We start from the raw sequence: 18,454 nt of genomic DNA, 5'->3' as shown, positions 1-18,454 counted from the left end.
TTTTCATTTCGGTCTCACCATTCATTGGCTTGTAGAATACGAATTAATATTGATATTTACTTTACAAAATTATAATATTTTTTTAAATTTTACAACTAATAATTTAGAGTAACTCTCAAAGAAAGCATTAATTCTCGAAGTTACTTTTCGAAGTAAGAATTTGCTAAATCTCAATCTGTGGCTTAACTTAGTTGTTATTGAAACTTATAATTAGCTGTTTTAGAAAAAATGTCAACTTTTATAATTATCTATTCAGTTAGCCATTATTTATATTTACAATGAAATATTACAGATGAAAAATAAAAGCGCTTAATACAATAATTTCTGAATAGTATATCGATTAAGTAACTTATTATCCAAAATGATAATCGAGGTATCCTGATTTTGCTCTATCAAAATATATTGTGATTGATAACAGTTTCTTTTATAAATTATAAAACGAAATACTTATTTTTATTTTATGCAACTGACAGTGCAAATTTGTATTATCAGTTTGCTCGAATGGATAAAATCAGTTTTACTAATTTAAATCATCAACAAATAAGCCACGAGTCATGATTGGAAAATTTTCTCATCTAACTTACTGATGAGGTGCATAAAAATTCTAGATTACTAAAAGGTAAATACATTTGGTAATATAGCACAAAATTGCGAGTAGCAATACATATTAGATATTTATTTCCCGATAAATCAATTGATTATATAAGATAATTTTAATAACTAACTGAAACTAAATTGTCAATAAAAAGAATCTGTGAAACTATTTGGATCTTGAATGTCGCATCCAGTGTTAATGCAAGTTAATATATACGTCTTGCATACTTGCGTTTCATGTATATGATAAATAACACTGAAATTAGCAAGAGCACGTTTATTTTAGATGTAACAATGCAGCCATTCCAGCAGTGTTATTGAAATTTGTTGACTATCGATTTATCTAAAGAATGTTTTATCTCTTCGAGAAGATGAATTCCTCTTGTTGTTTATCTGCAAAAAATAAAAATTCTTTTCGTATATCACTTGTAGCCCAGTTAAATTTTTCAATAATTTAATCGTGAAATTTAGATATCTCTCAATGTTGAAATTGAAAAGTTGTTGTTCAATTTTTTGCATGACGATTTATTAAATAAAAAAATTGGTTTAAATAAAAACTTGTTTGCTTTGCAACGCTTATAAAGAATTGTAATTACCACAAAACTTATAAAGTTTTTGAACGCCTAACATCAATTTAAAATTTTGAACTTTTTCTCAATTATATATTATTGTTATAATTGCGAGTAATATAGTGCGACACCCTTTTCACTTGAGCAGATTACACTTCGATACTCATGGGGCCATCTGATAAAAAAACATCCGCGCTTCGAATCGTGACCAGATATCGTATGAATTATATTGATGTACGCTTTTTCAAGCTACAGCTTTATAACAGTCCTAACGTCACGCGGTGGTACTTAATAAATGAAAATAGCGATTTAGTTTGGATTGACGTAATAACCAAATTTATGAATTGAAGAATTCTTTTATGAAAACTTCCAAAGATGTATTCTCTTTATATTAAAGATGCATTTAAAATTAGGCATAAGTCCACTCAAATTAATATGCAAAACTCTGAGTTGCTAATCCCGCGCTATCGAATTTATATACAAAGACGGACGCAGTATCTTCTAAGTAAGAATATAAGCGACGAGTAACTAGAGTGAAATTTTATGTTTTTTAAAATAGTTTCGTATCAGGTGATATTTACTGAAGAGAATTAATCAAGCAACGAAAAAGAAAACTGTCATAGTAATGTAACGAATGAATACTTTAAAACTATTAACATTGTAATATTTCAAGATATCTGCGGCATAGCGTGATTGATTAATCTGTGTAGTTCATGAAAATAGGTAATAGAGACAGTTATCATCGTAAATTTACTTATACGCAACAAAATGCTCGCGAGTGCGATTTTCCCATAATAATACTGAAAATTAGGTTTTTTACATCGTCAAAATAGAAACCTAATATTCAAAACAGACTGGAAGACTACTAATATTACTCCACTTTTTCAATACAGTACAAGACATGCATATACGCCATTGGAAAGACCTTTTTGTTGCATATTGATTATACTTAACATGCAGTTTATTGAAAATGGCGCATTGAAAAGCCCGGAATATATATGGAATATATACGTCATATTCGAGCAGTGAGAAACTTAAAGTAAATTAACTAAATTGAAACTCTTAGAAGATCTCGTTATCCTCGTAAACCTTATCGGAAAAATCTAGTCATCGTGAACAAAATCCCAGAGGAATGTCGTATCAAGCAGTAATTACTGCCGAATGTACATAGAGTAAATATGCATTTAATGACCTGACAACTCTGTGTACAACGTGCAAATCGTTGTACATCACTGAACAGCGTACGTTTTAAAATAGTTGACCATTTGCGCATTAGTGACGATGATCGAGATTAAACCAGTTTGCCGACATATACGCTGTATAAATGGCCAAATGCTCCAAAGGAAAACGAAGAAAGATCAATAAATCTCCCTGTTGTCTGTTGGTGAAGTGATTGAGACCTACTATCAATTCCGGTTATAGGTTCACTACCCTCGTTTTCACCTTTTACGTGAGACACGTTGCGCTTTGACGATCAAGTCATAGGATACATCCACAGCTTGTCACTTTTAAGACATTGAAATCTGTTCTGATAATATTCATTAATCGATAAATAAAATTAATATCTCCGAAAAAATGTTAATAATTTCTCATTTTCTATTGCGCTTGCTAAAGTCACAATTAAGAGTTGAAAAATGCATAATAAAGAAGTAGAAATAAAATAGCTTCCAAAATAACTTGTTTCATCGAAAAAAACGCTAACAGTTCTTTATTTGTATCTTATTAGAGCTTAGGACTTGACACAAATTTGACACAAAGTCAAATGGTTATGAAATCGAATGAATTATCTCTTGTGGCTCAGAATCATTATCTGAAACCTGGAGCAGTTAAAAAATGAAGCGAGTGTCGCTACGGATACGGAAGAAAGCGGCTTTATATTGAAGAACCATCTGGCAGACTAAACGGTGACCGCTTGATGAATAATACACTGGAACTAGGTAATGACGCATATCGAAATCTGTCGCCCGAGAAACTCCGAAATTGATTGTTCATCGCACGCGAAGCGGCAGATCTTTCTGCAAGTCTATCGCTTCGTACTATAGCCCGTGCTGTAACGTCAGCAGAGAAGGCTCATCTCTTTATAGCAAACCAACACAAATAAAAACGGGCTAAATCGCACGCGAAGAAAAAGGACCACTATAGAAACGCACGTCAGGAAAGCCAATATATTGGTTGGTATATATCACGAGCAAAAGCCGCAGGCATGAACTTTAAATTGAAACTGGTTATAACTGGCAATGGTCGCCTCGATCCGCCTCGGCTATTTCTTCGTTTGCGACTCTTCGACTTTTATACACACAACAGCATAACGTGGATGAGAATGATGGCCGTCTCGTGCGTGTGAGTGTAAATTTTCGTCCTAATTGCACTTGATGCAACAAGAGCGTTTACAGGACCGATTGTCGTTTTTTCTTTCTCATGACTTGTCTCTCGATTGACGTAGTTTCCGCGTGCTGTCATTCGATTTTATTCGCCGATAGTCATTATGACAGCCGGATGGCGACGCACGGTGGTGCAGTTGCTGCTAAGTAATTCGTCATGCTCGATGTTGCCACAAGTGTTATTAAACAAATCTCGCGGGGAGTTTGTGGAAACTGATGCACAAAGCGTACTGTCACTAATTTATGACGATTATTATTTCACTTATGCGGTACTTACTTAAGGAATATGTCAGATTGAAATGATGATACGTCTTGTTGGGAAATGTCACGAATTGTAGTAAACGATAACGAAAAAATGTGTGCGAGAAATTGTTGCACATTACCGGAAGATAGTTTCATTAATGCGTGCGGCTTATTAGTATGTACGATTCGTTTAATCGAATCTGTACGTATGTCATACATAGCAAACTCAATTGATGATACGTCCAATAATACTATTACAGCATTTATCGTAATCATCGAACTTTATGTACTCACTGTAACTTGAACTTTAGTTGAAAGAAAATAAGATGTGTTTATACAACGATTTTTGTTAACAATACATGCAATAATTCAAAAAAGCACTCTGGGTTTTATAAAATATTCATATATCTGACTTTCGCAATATACAAGTAGCTTATAAATTGTCTTGGCCAATGGAAATTTCATGGAGAGCAATAAACATGTGATGTAAATAAATGCTATAACGACGTCTGATCGTACGGCGTCAAAAACAAGTTAATTAGTCGGTCATTCTACTTCAATGTCATTGATCAGTCGACGTGCTTATCAGATTCGCTGCTCCTTACGGTGTCCCAATTCTTCCTTAACCTAAGAGTTTATCAATCGAGCCTGCGCATATTGTCTTGTAAAATTCGAAAACAAACTATATCTTGCGCGAGAAACAAATAATGGTCTTTACCTTGCTATTATTCTAGAATAATTAATAGTACTTTGTAATTGACAATTGTTGCGATGACGCTCGTACAAATTCAAGTTATCACAGATACAATCAATTTGAGTAGTCCTATCGTTGACGAGACTATCCGATGGAGATCTAACAGATCTAAATTTTTTTATAGCTTCATCCAAAGATGTGACTCAAAGTACTTGATGACTGATCTAAGCGTGAAATTACGCATCAGCGCATGTATCTAATGTATCTATATGGCAAAATTCAACATTAGAATTCGTGTACTATATGAGCCATTACCGTTGCTGTATTAATACTTTTCTCTTTTTTCTGTAATTATTTGTGCACGCGCATCTGTAAAAGCCATACAATTGTTACGAGTGTGCATAATTTTTAACATTAACATGTAGTCATAGCAAATATCTCAGCTTGATTTTGATAAAAAAAGCCTTGTACCATTATTAACTATTTTCCTACGCTCGTACTAGAAATATTTTAAGTTTCAAGACTTCTCTTAAAATAACGAAATTTAATTACATTTTTCAAGAATTTAAAATAATTGTCTATCATTTATGATTATATTATATCTAACACAATAAACATTCTTAGATATATTTAAGCTTCTAATGAAGTTACAAAAGCGTTTGACCTATCAGTCCATTCGTTATTTTACGAAGAATCTGCCGCTTTTTTATAATTGCACAAATATTCGTTATAACCGATAAGATTGCAATTTAACAAACCAAAAAATGCAGCATCGCGAAACATTTCATTGTTAAACCGCTATCATATTTTTTTATAATTAAGTTACAGGTATAGTCAAGTAACCAATTGATTTGTAATTGCTTAAGAAATTCATGACTTGTTGGCTAATATTAAAATACTAATTTGAACCCAAGATACGTACAGTAATATAGTGTGAGCGTAATGCGGCTATATCGATGACGTCTTGATCGAGGACATCTTGATTCTAATGGAAGAATGTGATTTCGGCCTCGTGCGGATGTTTGTACGTGAGCGAAGTGTGGATAAAGAGACTACACGAGGGTAAACTTTATTTGTCGACTCGACGTATGCGAAATGAGATTTGAAGCACGCTCACTTTTCCGAACCTGCGTCAATCCAATCCTCGCGCACGGGGAGTATTGAAATATCTTTTATAGTCTTGGTTAGTGTCTTCCGCGCTATCTTATGTTCATTATATAACAGCTTTGTCTTCTTCTGGTTTTGTCGGTCGTAGCCTCCTGTAACATCTTGGCGATGCGCTCCTTATCAAGTTTGTGATCAAGACAGTGACCGTCGATGCACCTTTTTTATTATTTCTCTCGTGAATTCCATGTAAGATTATTATTATAAATATTTTATTCTACGTTAATTAGCGGTCAGTCCTGAGTTATAATGAGTACACTATTTATTTGTTACTATAAATACTCCAACCAAATGACAGCGGACTCAATTCAATAAAATAAAAAATATTTAGGAACTTATATCTTTACATCTAACTTACTAATAAACAAAACATATTTTGACCAAAAGTAAAATAATTAATATTCATCTTATGTTCTTTATATATTGTTCTATATTTTTATAAATATAATAGTTATTTTATTAAGATTGTAGCCCGATTCGTATCCAAATGTATCATGTTTGTAATTATCTTCTCTCACTATTTTTTATTACAAGAATCAGGACTATTATTGCTATCAATGCTCATAGTTCTTGGTATCGTTATTTATTTTTTTAATCTAGCAATCAATATATAACAAAAAAGAAACCTATAGAACATTAATATTCGAATTTAAATAAATATTTGTCTGATTGAGTTTCCTGATACGTAAATTTATTTTCATTTGTAATATGGCAAAGTATTCGACTGGTAATTCCAATCACATAGATCTCTATAACTTTATTACAATTTTTATCATGAAAAGAAAAACAATGACGCGTTGATCTTTCTATAAACATTCAACACTTTGGTGCAGTTGGCACTGCATACAAAACAAGAAAAGTTCTCAAATGATGAGAGTTTATTTTAAAACAAGGGTACAAGGAATTGAAGAACATGACTTTTTCACCTATGGAGCTATAAAGTTAATATAAAACTGAATAGGCTTTATGATTAATAATCGTCAAAAAGACTATTCAGAAAAACTAATGCACGAATATATATATAAAAATAAAAAAGAAAAAACGTCTTAAACATTTACTTCTGCTTTCTTGAAGAGGAAGTCTTATAAAAGTGAAAATTTTCGATGTCGTATAGTCGAAGTTTTTCTATGTCGAGATTGCTAACTACGGAAATGATGTTTTTAGAAACTGCCCAAAATGTGTGTGTACACGCGCGCGCGCGCGCGTTTATAGTCAAGCCCTATTTTCATCTCTCAACTATTATTGCTCTAATTAAAAAAAAAACAATTTTCAATGTAATTCTTTGCAGTTAAAGTTCTTTAATAATTTGTAAAGATTTAAATGCCTTTTAATGATTAAACGTTATCTAAGAAGAAAATTTATTATTTAAAAGTTTGACATGCTTTTCAAGAAAACATGCCGCTAATGTTATTAATGACACATTACATAGCTTTGTATTTTGTAGCATAATATTACAGCATTAATTAAAATAGTACATTGCACAAACATTAGGAGGAAATCGTTCATATTATTGAACGTTTCTTAAATACGCATTATCTTGAATTGACCAATAAGAGAGCTGAAAATTAAGAAAAGCATTAGTCGCACGTTGTAACTCGTCAGGCACTCAATATATATACCGTGCTTCCGTAGAGTCTTTTCCATTCTCGGTCGAACCATGGCAGTGTATTTTTTGTTATTTTTACTTGCGTGTATTATTCTTCGTTTTTATTTTCACAATGGCAAAACAAATAATTTATTGGCAAAAGTACCGGGCCCACCGCCGTTTCCATTACTCGGAAATCTTTGAGACGTCAATGTTCCGATTGGTAATATCATACATATTATTATTTCAATGTATCTTTATGTTTAAAATGTGTTAAATGTATTAACTTTAAAAGGTGTTTTGAAGTTTTATGATCACAACAAAATTAAGTTATGTATTGCCATCATTGAATCAATGTGTCATTTACCTAAATCAAAGTGACAATTTATTCATATGCAGCACTGAAACTTACATATTTTCTTCAGAAAAACAATGGAGCGTAATTCGAAATCTGACGAGAAAATACTATCCTACTTTCAAAATTCATCTGGGTTTTCATCGAGTTGTTATCAGTATTCGGCACCCGGATGACGTAGAGGTAAACGAAAGTTAAATATTGTAAAATTGAAATTAACACGAATAAAATGACGTTTTATCTATTTCTAAGCTTCTCTTGACGAACCAAAAATGTATTGATAAAGGTCCTATGTACAGTTACCTTCATTCATGGATGAAAACTGGTTTGTTAACAAGTAATGGTAAGTTTTACAATTAAATTTGTTTTAAAAAATATTAATTATCTGCAATAATAACCGATTTGTAAACTTTCATTAGAGAATGTTGAAATTGTGCAAACAATTTCAGCTTGACCGATTATACTAATATAAGCTAAATAAATTTTACAGGTGATAAATGGCGTACAAGAAGGAAAATGTTGACGCCGGCATTCCATTTTAATATCCTTCAAAAATATGTGGACATAACAAACGAAAATGGTACAAAGTTTGTTGAAGTTTTGAAATCAGAAGGCCGAAAAACAGTTAAAAGTTTGGTACCTCTATGTTCAGAATACACCTTGAGCATTATTTTAGGTATACAATCGATTTTACTTTTACAATATCTGTAATTCAATACAACCAGTGCAGAATATGAATATTATTTTCAGAATCGGCTATGGGAGTATCATTTAACAATGTTAATAAAAAAACTGCCGATGCATACAAACAAGTAGTTTACGATATGGGAAGTGTCATTGTTTATAGGTAAGTACAAAAATAATAACATGTTATACATTAGGAAACATTTTAATTCACAAGGATTAATATTCAGAATTAGTCGACCATATATAGCAGATTGGATGATGAATTCTCTATGCAAACTAGGAAGAATGGAAAAGAAAGCTCTCGCAACTCTTCATAAATTTACGAATAGAGTAAGTATCATTACTTCTTTGATTAAAGCGAATTTCTGATTATTCAAATAATTACAAGGTCATTAATGAATGCAAAGAATATCACAAGCACACTAATAACAAGTTCTTAACAGAAGTTTTTAATAATGATGAATCTAAGTCAGATGCAGTTTATTATGGTAGATATAGCACCATTGTTATTTTTATTTAACATAAAAAACACAACTAATAACAAGTACGTACACTACATCATTCTCGCATTTCTTTTTCAAGGTTGCAGAAAGAGATTATCTATGCTTGATCTTTAGTTATCAGCGCAACAAGATCATTTGATAGATGATGAAGGCATAGAAGAAGAAGTCAATACTTTCATGTTTGAAGTACGTACATAAAAAGAATTTTCATTTTTAAAATAAATAATACCTCTTCAGCTTTTCTTATGTTTTATCACTGGTTTAGGGTCACAACACAACTGCAATGTGTATGACATTTACTTTAATGCTTTTATCCGAGTACCCGGAAATACAGGTAAATCAATAAGTATTTTAATAAAATAATTGTTATAATTTTTAATTGATAATAAATATCACTTACTAAATTAAAATGATTATGTTAGAATAAAGCAAGAAGCGAGGTAAAAGATATTTTAGATAAAAATAAAGGTAACATTGAAATGCCGAATTTGCATGAATTTCAATATCTTGAAAGATATATTAAAGAATCACTTCGACTATATCCTCCCGTAGCAACTATCTCACGTATTGCATCAGAAAATTTACCATTGAGTAAAATCAATTTAACAAGATACTTTAAATTTTATTTAAATATATCAAATATTTAAAATGCCTTAACAAAATTGTTTTATTTTATTTTATTTACAACTGACAGAAAAGTACTTAATCCCAGCTGCTACTGAAGTTATGTATCATTTATATGATATTCATAGAGATCCAAACTTTTGGGAGGATCTAGATAAATTCGATCCGGACAGATTTTTACCTGAACGAATTAAAGTTCGTCATCCATATTCATACATACCGTTCAGTGCTGGATCTCGTAATTGTATTGGTAATTACCTAATTTGAACTATGTGAAATTTACGAATTCGAGCATACTAAAAGTATTGATTTTTATTTTAGGTCAAAAGTTTGCAATGATGGAGTTAAAATCCTTGATCGCTCGCATCTTGCACAACTATAAATTAGAACCTATCGATCGAATGGCTGATATGGAGTTATTAATGGATATTGTGATTCGTCCATATAAATCAATCCACACAAAATTTATCAGGATTGATGATTGATTTTAATTATCTTAATTTAATCATATTTATGATTTCATGTGTTAAAACGTAGTTTTTATTATCATTGCTGCAGTCAGAGAAATGGATTTATCTTTAATTGGTTTTGATCATTCAGTTTTCTCATTTATAAATGAAATATGACTTTAGAAAGAGATAATTTGGTAAAAACATTTTTTTTATTAATAGGAGCATTTTATTTGTAATCGAAACCATTTAACATAACAATAAGAAAGTATTTTTTTAGCAAGTCTTTCGTCGTGTCTTTCTTTATAATATTTTAAGATGTATTCTCTCATTTAGATGAAATGGACAATTTTTTATTTTCAGAACGCACATCAGTCAATCAAAAACTTCAAATTATACCACATCATAAAATACAAAACTTTGCAAACAATACGCACGTTGTAAAATAATATCATTTAGTACTATGTTACAAAATAGTAGTACAAATATCCATACCTGAGATATTCACAACTTTAACAATAAAAATTATAACGGCACTACCCAGATATCTTAAGATTTTAACAATAACAATAACTTTTTATAAAAAATATTTTTATTTATGTATGAGACTCTTATTAAAGTTTCCTTAGTAATTCAGAGAATGAAAAACATTCGAATCTTTTTGTCACATGGCTTACAAATAAATTATATTTATTTTCTAATACCACTTATTGTAAAGCATTGCGTGAACTTCTTCCGAATGGTAAACAGCTGCATTTTTCATTTTCAATTTATTGTAGAATCAATTAAGTTCATTTTTATACAGTATTATTCTATACACCTATAACTTTCCGTTTTTTTACTTATGTTTAAAAAGAAATATATTTTTTGTATAATATTTGCGACGGGGGAGAGGGAGGGGAAAAATAACAGACGGTATTTCTCCGGTCTCGCACTGTCGCCAGCGGCGCGCAGTCAGCCGAGACAACGTGTGCAGCTTTGTTTTGTTTAAGTTGGGCGCCAGCTACCGTGCTCTCGCGTTAGGAGAGCGTGGTAGCGCTGCAACGTTGGCCGGTTCTCGGCTCGGTGGTCCTGCTGGTCGCTGTGAGGTCGGGTGGTTCCCCGTTGCCTCTCTCCTCGTCGCCGTCGGGGTTCTTTGCGCGCGTGGCCGGCTATCACCTGTGAAGAGTGAAGCGGGGGCGCGAAGTCCTAGGCGACGATTCGGTCGAATCTAAATCGTATCGAGCGAAGGGGAAAGAAGGGGGGCAACGGGTGGTTTCCAAGGCCACCCACGGCTGCGGCTCGTTCGGCTAGCTAGATGTTTCGGGGCATGGCGGCTCTCAATCCCAGAAGCGGGTACATCGAGGGGGGCGTCGCAGGGGCGCTCCGGTTGGCGGCTAGTGGTTCGGGGGATGATAGCTCCTTCCCTGGACTGGTGGCGTAGTGGCGGCGACGGTGGCTATCGGTTAGGCGGTGATCAGGGCAGCCGCGTACGCGCTTATTAACCTCAAACCGATCACGAAAGCTACGGGGGATGGGGCGATCAAGTGGGTATAGTCAATAATAAGTCGGATGTAAAGATAATTCGGATTTATTACGCAAAAGAAAAACCCCAGGTCAACCCCAGTGGTCTACCCGTTGCTATGGTCAGCCTAATTTGGGTTATCGGGGACGCGAGTGGCGTACTACGGCACGAAGTCGGCTTAGACGAACAATGGCTTGGTCGAACGCTTCGGGCTTCAGATAGTGTTCGGATACGTAACGTCGGTTTATCTATTCGCGGAAAATTCCAGCTCGTTCAAAACAATTACGCTCAGGAATTCGATCGGTCGCGCGAAGGTTGACTGCTGTTCGTGGTGTTGACGATACCTATAGCGACGATCGCGAACAAAATAAAAGCGAATGTATCCGAATCCTACCGGTCGAATGAAGGTCTAACGCGGCTGGTGCGATGTTTAGATCGACTCAGAAGGAATTCAAAGACGCGCGCTAAGGAAACTCGCTCCACGGATGATAGCAACACGGTGACTCAAAACTATTCCCGAAAGGTCGGTGGCGAAAACATATACAGCAATGGCAACGGGCGCGCGAAGGTCGTGCGGGATTCCGTGCGCGAACATTCGGCGGTCATGCGATTATTTCAGGCGCGGAACAAAGAAACAACGTAATAAGAAACTTGGGGATAACGGCAACGTTTCGGTCAAGGTATAATGCGCGCGAAGGTCATGCGGCACTCCCGGAAACGCGAGCGTTCGACAACTTCAAATTGCGGGCAATGATTATACGCCGGTTCGACAAAGGATTTTCGGTGGTTAGCAATAAGCGGTCGAATACTACTGTCGGACGCGCGAAGGTCGTACGGCACTCCCGAAAACGCGGCGGTCGACAATGCGCGGCAAACTCGCGATTATTGATCATGCATAGAAAATCGATAGTAAGGGAAGGGTACTTACTCTTGTGTTATCGTTATTCCGTTAGATTTATTCTATTAATTTTACTCTATTATTTTTCTGTTATTTCCGTTATCGTTATTCCGTTAGTCCTGTTATCGTTATTTCGTTATTCTATTATTTCTGCTATCGCTATTTCTTTATTCTATTATTTCTGTTATTTTTTCGTTATCGTTATCCTTTTATTTTATTGCTATTCGTTATTTCTGTTATGCCTACTTCTATCACTAGTTTCTTCTACTATTTCCACTTTCACTGTCTCTTTATGCCTACTTCTATCACTAGCTTCTTCTACTGTTTCCACTTTCACTATCTCTTTCTCTATTTCTCTCACTAGCTTCTTCTACTGTTTCCACTTTCACTATCTCTTTCTCTATTTCTATCACTAGCTTCTTCTACTATTTCCCTTATTCTCACTCACTTCTTCGTACCGCGCAACAGCGAGGCTCGGCGGACGTCCTTCCGTCGAGGCTTAACGGTTACTACTCGCGCGCCGTTTTTCGGCGACGCGCCGCTTCTCCTAGTTTACTTCCCCTTCGTTGTTGTTGATTGGCTAGCTTGTTGCTAAGCCAGGTCTCAGCGCCGTCTATTTTGATGTTTTTTACCCGCGCAATTTATTTATTGGTCGGTCCTTCGCGCCTAATTTGCCTACTGGTCGCGAAGATAGCGTCGGTTTTCTCTCATAAGTCTAACCACCCCTAAGCCGATAACGATTGGCTGGTCAGATAGCGTCGCTTGTCTATCCTCTTCTATCTACCGCTCGTTGGTCTTACCGATTCCCCTCGCTCGCTTCCGATCGGTCTAGCATCGGCGGTCTCGCTCGCTCTCACGCGCTCGGTCGCTCCTACTTCTAGTCTAGCTAGGTCTGCCTTAACTAACGGGGGCTTGCGATCAGCTGATCGCGGCTGAAAACTTTAGGGGCTTCTAGCTCCCCGGGGGAGGGTCGGATCGGGTCGTGAGTGCGCGAGGGGTTGTACGCGAGCGTAAGGGTCGTGCGAATCGGTCAGGGAGGTTTCTAGAGGTCATAGTTCGCGAGATCCGGGAGTGCGTGGGCGGTGTATGCGGTCGTGGCTGTTCTGCCGCAGTGCCGGAAATATTTGTGTGATGACGCATCATCACATATTATTGTCCGTATACATCAAAGCATTGGGTTCCGAGCTAACAATTATGCAGATAGCTCACTCTTCTACACACACACACACACACACACACACAAATTTTCATTTAAAGTACATATCAAATAATATAACAGTAGTATTTATAGTAATAGTAGTAATAACAATAAAGGAATGTAGTAAAGTTCAAAACCAATGTTGATTAAAAGTTTCCGTACAATAAGTAAAATTAGTGAAAATAAAATCAAACTGTTTGTAATTTCTCAAAATAATACATAAATGATAAACAAAATTCCTTAATTTTAAGCATAAAATATTTGTTTCGATTTTCATATTTTCATATAAAATTCATCACAAATAGAATTAATACACTTTGAAACTTCTTGCAAAATATAAGTACTATGCATTAATTTAACAATTTAACATTAAAATTGACTATTTTGATCTTTATATTTATCAGAATTTCTGTTCTTGTGATTAAAAACGTAAAGTGCATCGGACGTTAAATTATTAGCATTTATTTCCTGTCCTTGATTTCTTCGAAGCATTATTCGTTTTGCAATACAAGGGAAAAATAAATCTGGATTCAAGTCTTCATTACGGTTATTGCACATGCAACGAGTTAATTGACTTACGATGTATCCAATTGTCATCATGATTGTAAATCCAATAGCACTATACCACATATAAGAGATTCGGTACAGGTAAAAATAAGATAAATAACTCCTGAAATGAAAGTTTTAAAAAGATATTGTTAATGATGTCCACAAATAACAATGTAATATAGATTTTTTGCAAATTTTGTAAACTTGATTCTATAATATGTACTATTTCACATAAATAATCAAATAGAAAGAGAAGAATATTTTACAGATACATTTTTACATGTAGATGAAATTAATACGTACGAAGGACTAACTAACAACTCTGTGACTGGTTCAGTAGTGTTAAAAATATCTGTACTTAAGGGACTATTATCACAGCCCAAGGTTGACGATGGTAAAGGTATTAATGGGGGTCTCGGTTGACCAAAAGCAATCCATAGTGTAAATGCAAGAGAACTTAAAACGCCAGTTATAGCACCAATTTGGTTTGCAGATTCACTTAACATTCCCAAAGTGAAAATACCAAGCAGTGGCCCACCAACAGCACCAAAAATAGTTAAACTAGCCTGTAATAAACAAAAAAATTTATAAGTTAATTTAATATGTTTTCTTTCATTAAATATAAACAAATATTATCCAAAAAGATGTAATTTCTATAAATCTTATTAATTTTCATTTTAATGTGTGGCTATTAATGAATAATCAACTTTTTATATGAAAAAAAATAAGTACCTGTAGTACTCCTCCTAATAATTGAGCTGCAAAAGCTAATGCAATACAAGCAACTCCAAAAATAATTACAAAGAGCTTTCCTAATACTATAGATTTAGACTCTGAAAGTTGACGGCCTGAAAATGTTGTGTAAACTGGTTTGAGATAGTCTTCTAGAGTAACTACTGCTAATGAGTTCAAGCCTGCGGATATTGTACTCAAACTAGCACTAAATATTCCTAAAAAGATACAAAGCATTTCATACATTTTTCTTGTTTAACCATTGTCAATCGTATATCGTTCTTAGCTCAATAATACATTAATTTTTGGGAACTGATTTGAAATTAATTACTTACCAGCTATGAACAAACCAGGTATACCTGGTAAATGTGATAATGTATTCATTACATAATATGGCATCAACATATCAGGTGCAGATATTTTTCCATCTTTTATCGGATCACAATTATGATAATAGCTATATATTGCAAGGCCACTAAAACATGTTGTCACTGAAAGCCATGTTAAAATCGGCCAATTAAGCCAATAAGCTATTCTAGCTGATTTCAAACTCCTGAAACAAACAATAATTTTGTACTAACAGAAATTATCTATGAATTAAAAAGCTTTTTAACATAAATTTTTCGACAAAAAAATTTAGATGTTGTCAAGGAACTGAAATTTATGTAAAAACTTAGAGTAATTGAATATGGAAAGATGTAGTTATTAGTAATGAAGGCTTGCAGGGGACCAATTTGTTAATACATACGCACACACGCACACACAGACACACACACAGACACACTTACTTTAGAGTCATTATACGTTGTACTTGAACTTGGTTTACTCCAAAAAGGGAAAGGAAAGTGAACAAACCTCCAATTAAAAGGCCCCACCATGTGTGGCGAACAGTAGGATCTAAAGATATGCTGTGAATCAAGTTAAAGTTTTCATTAAAAAAGTATATGAAATATTCCCTTGATAAATTATAAAAAATTAATCTTAATTTCTATTATTACAATAATGCTTACTTATCAAATTCAATGCGCCCACCTTGAGCAGCGATGTGCCAAATTTCAGTCAAACCACCCATTTTATGAGCAGCAGTAATAATTACAATAAAAAGTGAGACAAACATAAGAATCCCTTGGAAGACATCAGTTATTAAGACAGCCTTAATTCCTCCTATTGCAGAATAGAAAGCGCATACTAAACCAATAGAAATTATACACCAATTTCCATACAGTCCTGTTGTAGTCTCTAATGCTATGGCTGGTGCATATAAAACTACTGCAGAATATAAAAGTAACTGGATCCATGACGCAAAACTAGCTGCTAAACGAGCTCCATAGCCAAAACGCTTTTCTAAGTACTAAAAATAATAAAAATAAATTATATATAATTTATATTTCACGTTTTCGTGCAGTCTACAATATAAATACCTCATAAGCACTAACTGCTTCAAGTTTGTAAAATACAGGTAAGAATCCATAACAAATTATAGGTGTGCCTATTAAATAAGCTATATTGATTACAACAAACTGTGTGCCAAATCTATAGTTTTCATTAGATACTCCAAGTAATGTGATTGCTGACATAAATGATACCATAAGTGATATACCAACTGGAATGATACTCATCGATTTGTTTGCAGAAAAATATTCCTGAAATCATTAAGATAGTATCAAAATTAATGTATCCAAATTCAGAATATTAATTAAAAGAAAAAAAGAATGTATTTTTATTAATTATACCTGAGTAGTTTTTTGTCGACCACCTGAAAATCTATAATAGAGTCCTATTCCTATGCTAATGCACATTGTAAGTGCAATAACAGCATAATCAGTCCATCCTAAAGTTGCTGTTCCCATTTCTTCAGCTTACTGTGAACAATTCATGAGGAATTAATAAAATATAATAACTACTTTTGAGACACATCCATGTTTCTTGTTTCATAATATTTACATACTGAGATTTTTGTAAATAATATTAAAACAACTTAGATTTGTTACTTGAGAAACAGAAATATAATAAATTATAATCAATTACAGCAATCCTCATACTCAAGATTTATAAATTCAAAAATAAATTTTAATAACTCAGTGGCAAAAATAAATTTTTATTGAAAAGTATCCAGACTAATTAGTTTTTCATTAAATTACGTCATATTATCAACTGAAAATCAAATATCAATAAAATGAATGTTCAATTTTCTTGTGAACAAAAACTTCTTATTATTCTCCAACATTTTCAATAGATCAAGAAATAATGACTGTCATTGTGTTACTGTATAAACATGTGATATATAATAACATATCAGTATAAACTGTTTACTTTTCAAGTCAATATTACACTTCTATGTAATAAACTTTGATAAGTAACATTGTTTGAAAAGGTGCTTTTGATAATGTTCATATAAGAAAATGTGAATATTAAACCAAAAAGCTATTTCTTCGTCATAAAATTAAAAAAAAGACCCCATTTACAGTATTTGTTTAAGTGCATTCTTTAAAAATTTGTGCATTATAAAAGCTTTGCAATTATTGTTTTAATAGTAAATCAAGCTGATATAGTATTAAATATTTTAAAAGTTTCTTGTTTTTTCATAGATAGAATTTTGAATAAGAATTCGCTGATATTGTATTATCAAAACTTTGGAAATTAAAAATCCATTATAAAATCATTAACAATCGAAATCAACGATAAAGTTATTGTTTAAAATAATATTTCTTTTAAATCAATTATTTTGTAATTTCAGAATTCTATTCATCAATAGATAAAAAAAATTATACATAGATAATTGTTGTATATTAAGTTATTTCAAGAACCTCACTATATCGATCTGATTCGCGAGACATACTCAATTTGCTTCAGAGCTCAAATCGATTTCTATTATACTTATTTATCCAACAGGAGGGTTGCAGCATTCATCAATAAAATCAATTGACTAATTATGACGATAGATGCAGTATTTTATTCAACTATGACGTACTCTGGCCGAACCTTAAGTTGCAACCCACGAACTTGAACATCCGAAATACTTTTGACGATTGAGCATCGATGACACCAAACGAGGTTAGGTCAAGGGTATATTTTGACAATTATGCCCCTGTAGCTTGCCAGAAAAAAAGCTATTTGATGATATTGACATTCAATCTTAGAAAATAATTTGGATTTCGAACTTCGCGGCTCGCAAATTAATAATATCCAACGGGCATGCAGTTAATCATCCCGATACCGGAGCAGACGAATTATTTCAAAGAAATGATTTTCTAGTAGAAAATACTGTTGTCAATGAACAATCGAATATAATAAAATACAATACTTACTGCGATATTCATTTAACAAATGTAGAACGGTGGTCACCATGAGCAGCAACAGATATTTTGTAAGGCAACGGCGTTCGAATGTTGCCTGCGGACTGCCTGCTCTTCCACGAAACCGTTTCTTGTTACGAGTCTCTCCCTACGTGATGTCTTCGCCCCTCTTGCTCTTTCCTGCCCATTACTTATTGTTTTCCCCACTACACTGTTGTTCATCACGTCCCATGACATATGACCCACGTAATATTTCTTGAATAGGTTAAATTCCTTATGTTGTCTACACACACGCTGACGAGTATTAGAAACGAATAGTATTTCTACACACATGCAAGCACGTACACACACATATTCTAAGCTCTATAGCATGGGGACTATGACCTATAGATATCACGTGTTATGCTGACATCATATTGCTACGAAGTT

At 33.6% G+C, this 18,454-nt stretch overlaps 2 protein-coding genes across 2 annotated transcripts; one reads left to right on the top strand and one right to left on the bottom strand.

Moving 5' to 3' along the window:
* The first annotated feature begins 7,302 nt into the window (after positions 1 to 7,302).
* LOC131672701 (cytochrome P450 4C1-like) lies at positions 7,303 to 10,103 on the top strand. The gene is given in 12 exon segments (XM_058950096.1): positions 7,303 to 7,310; positions 7,630 to 7,768; positions 7,838 to 7,928; positions 8,076 to 8,261; positions 8,336 to 8,432; positions 8,500 to 8,602; positions 8,661 to 8,760; positions 8,855 to 8,961; positions 9,041 to 9,109; positions 9,198 to 9,366; positions 9,470 to 9,649; positions 9,721 to 10,103. Coding segments are annotated over 12 exon segments (1,413 nt in total). The 3' UTR covers positions 9,885 to 10,103.
* Positions 10,104 to 11,391: 1,288 nt separating this feature from the next.
* On the bottom strand, positions 11,392 to 18,403 carry LOC131672708 (putative sodium-dependent multivitamin transporter). Its single transcript, XM_058950116.1, has 9 exons — positions 18,038 to 18,403; positions 16,463 to 16,591; positions 16,151 to 16,372; positions 15,740 to 16,080; positions 15,518 to 15,637; positions 15,065 to 15,282; positions 14,730 to 14,947; positions 14,301 to 14,563; positions 11,392 to 14,118 (listed from the first exon to the last, which is right to left on the bottom strand). Exons 2-9 carry the CDS (start codon positions 16,577 to 16,579, stop codon positions 13,818 to 13,820), a joined length of 1,800 nt encoding a protein of 599 aa, XP_058806099.1. The 5' UTR covers positions 16,580 to 16,591; positions 18,038 to 18,403; the 3' UTR covers positions 11,392 to 13,817.
* Between the last annotated feature and the right edge of the window lie 51 nt (positions 18,404 to 18,454).

This window comes from Phymastichus coffea, unplaced genomic scaffold, assembly GCF_024137745.1.
Source record: "Phymastichus coffea isolate CEN01 unplaced genomic scaffold, Cenicafe_Pcof_1.1 PCOF00156, whole genome shotgun sequence".
In the NCBI taxonomy this organism is placed as follows: Eukaryota; Metazoa; Arthropoda; class Insecta; order Hymenoptera; family Eulophidae; genus Phymastichus; species Phymastichus coffea.
The sequence above is the reverse complement of the archived record's forward strand: the minus strand, read 5'-3'. Positions and strand labels throughout refer to the sequence as shown.

Bases quoted from the DNA above. Each gene is read 5' to 3' on its own strand.
- LOC131672708 (XM_058950116.1), bottom strand. From the start codon at position 16,579: ATGGGAACAGCAACTTTAGGATGGACTGATTATGCTGTTATTGCACTT. The intron at 14,948-15,064 runs GTAAGTAATTAA...GTATCTTTTTAG, and splicing joins ACCTGGTTTGTTCATAGCTG to GAATATTTAGTGCTAGTTTG. The intron at 14,119-14,300 runs GTACGTATTAAT...CTTTCATTTCAG, and splicing joins GAGTTGTTAGTTAGTCCTTC to GAGTTATTTATCTTATTTTT.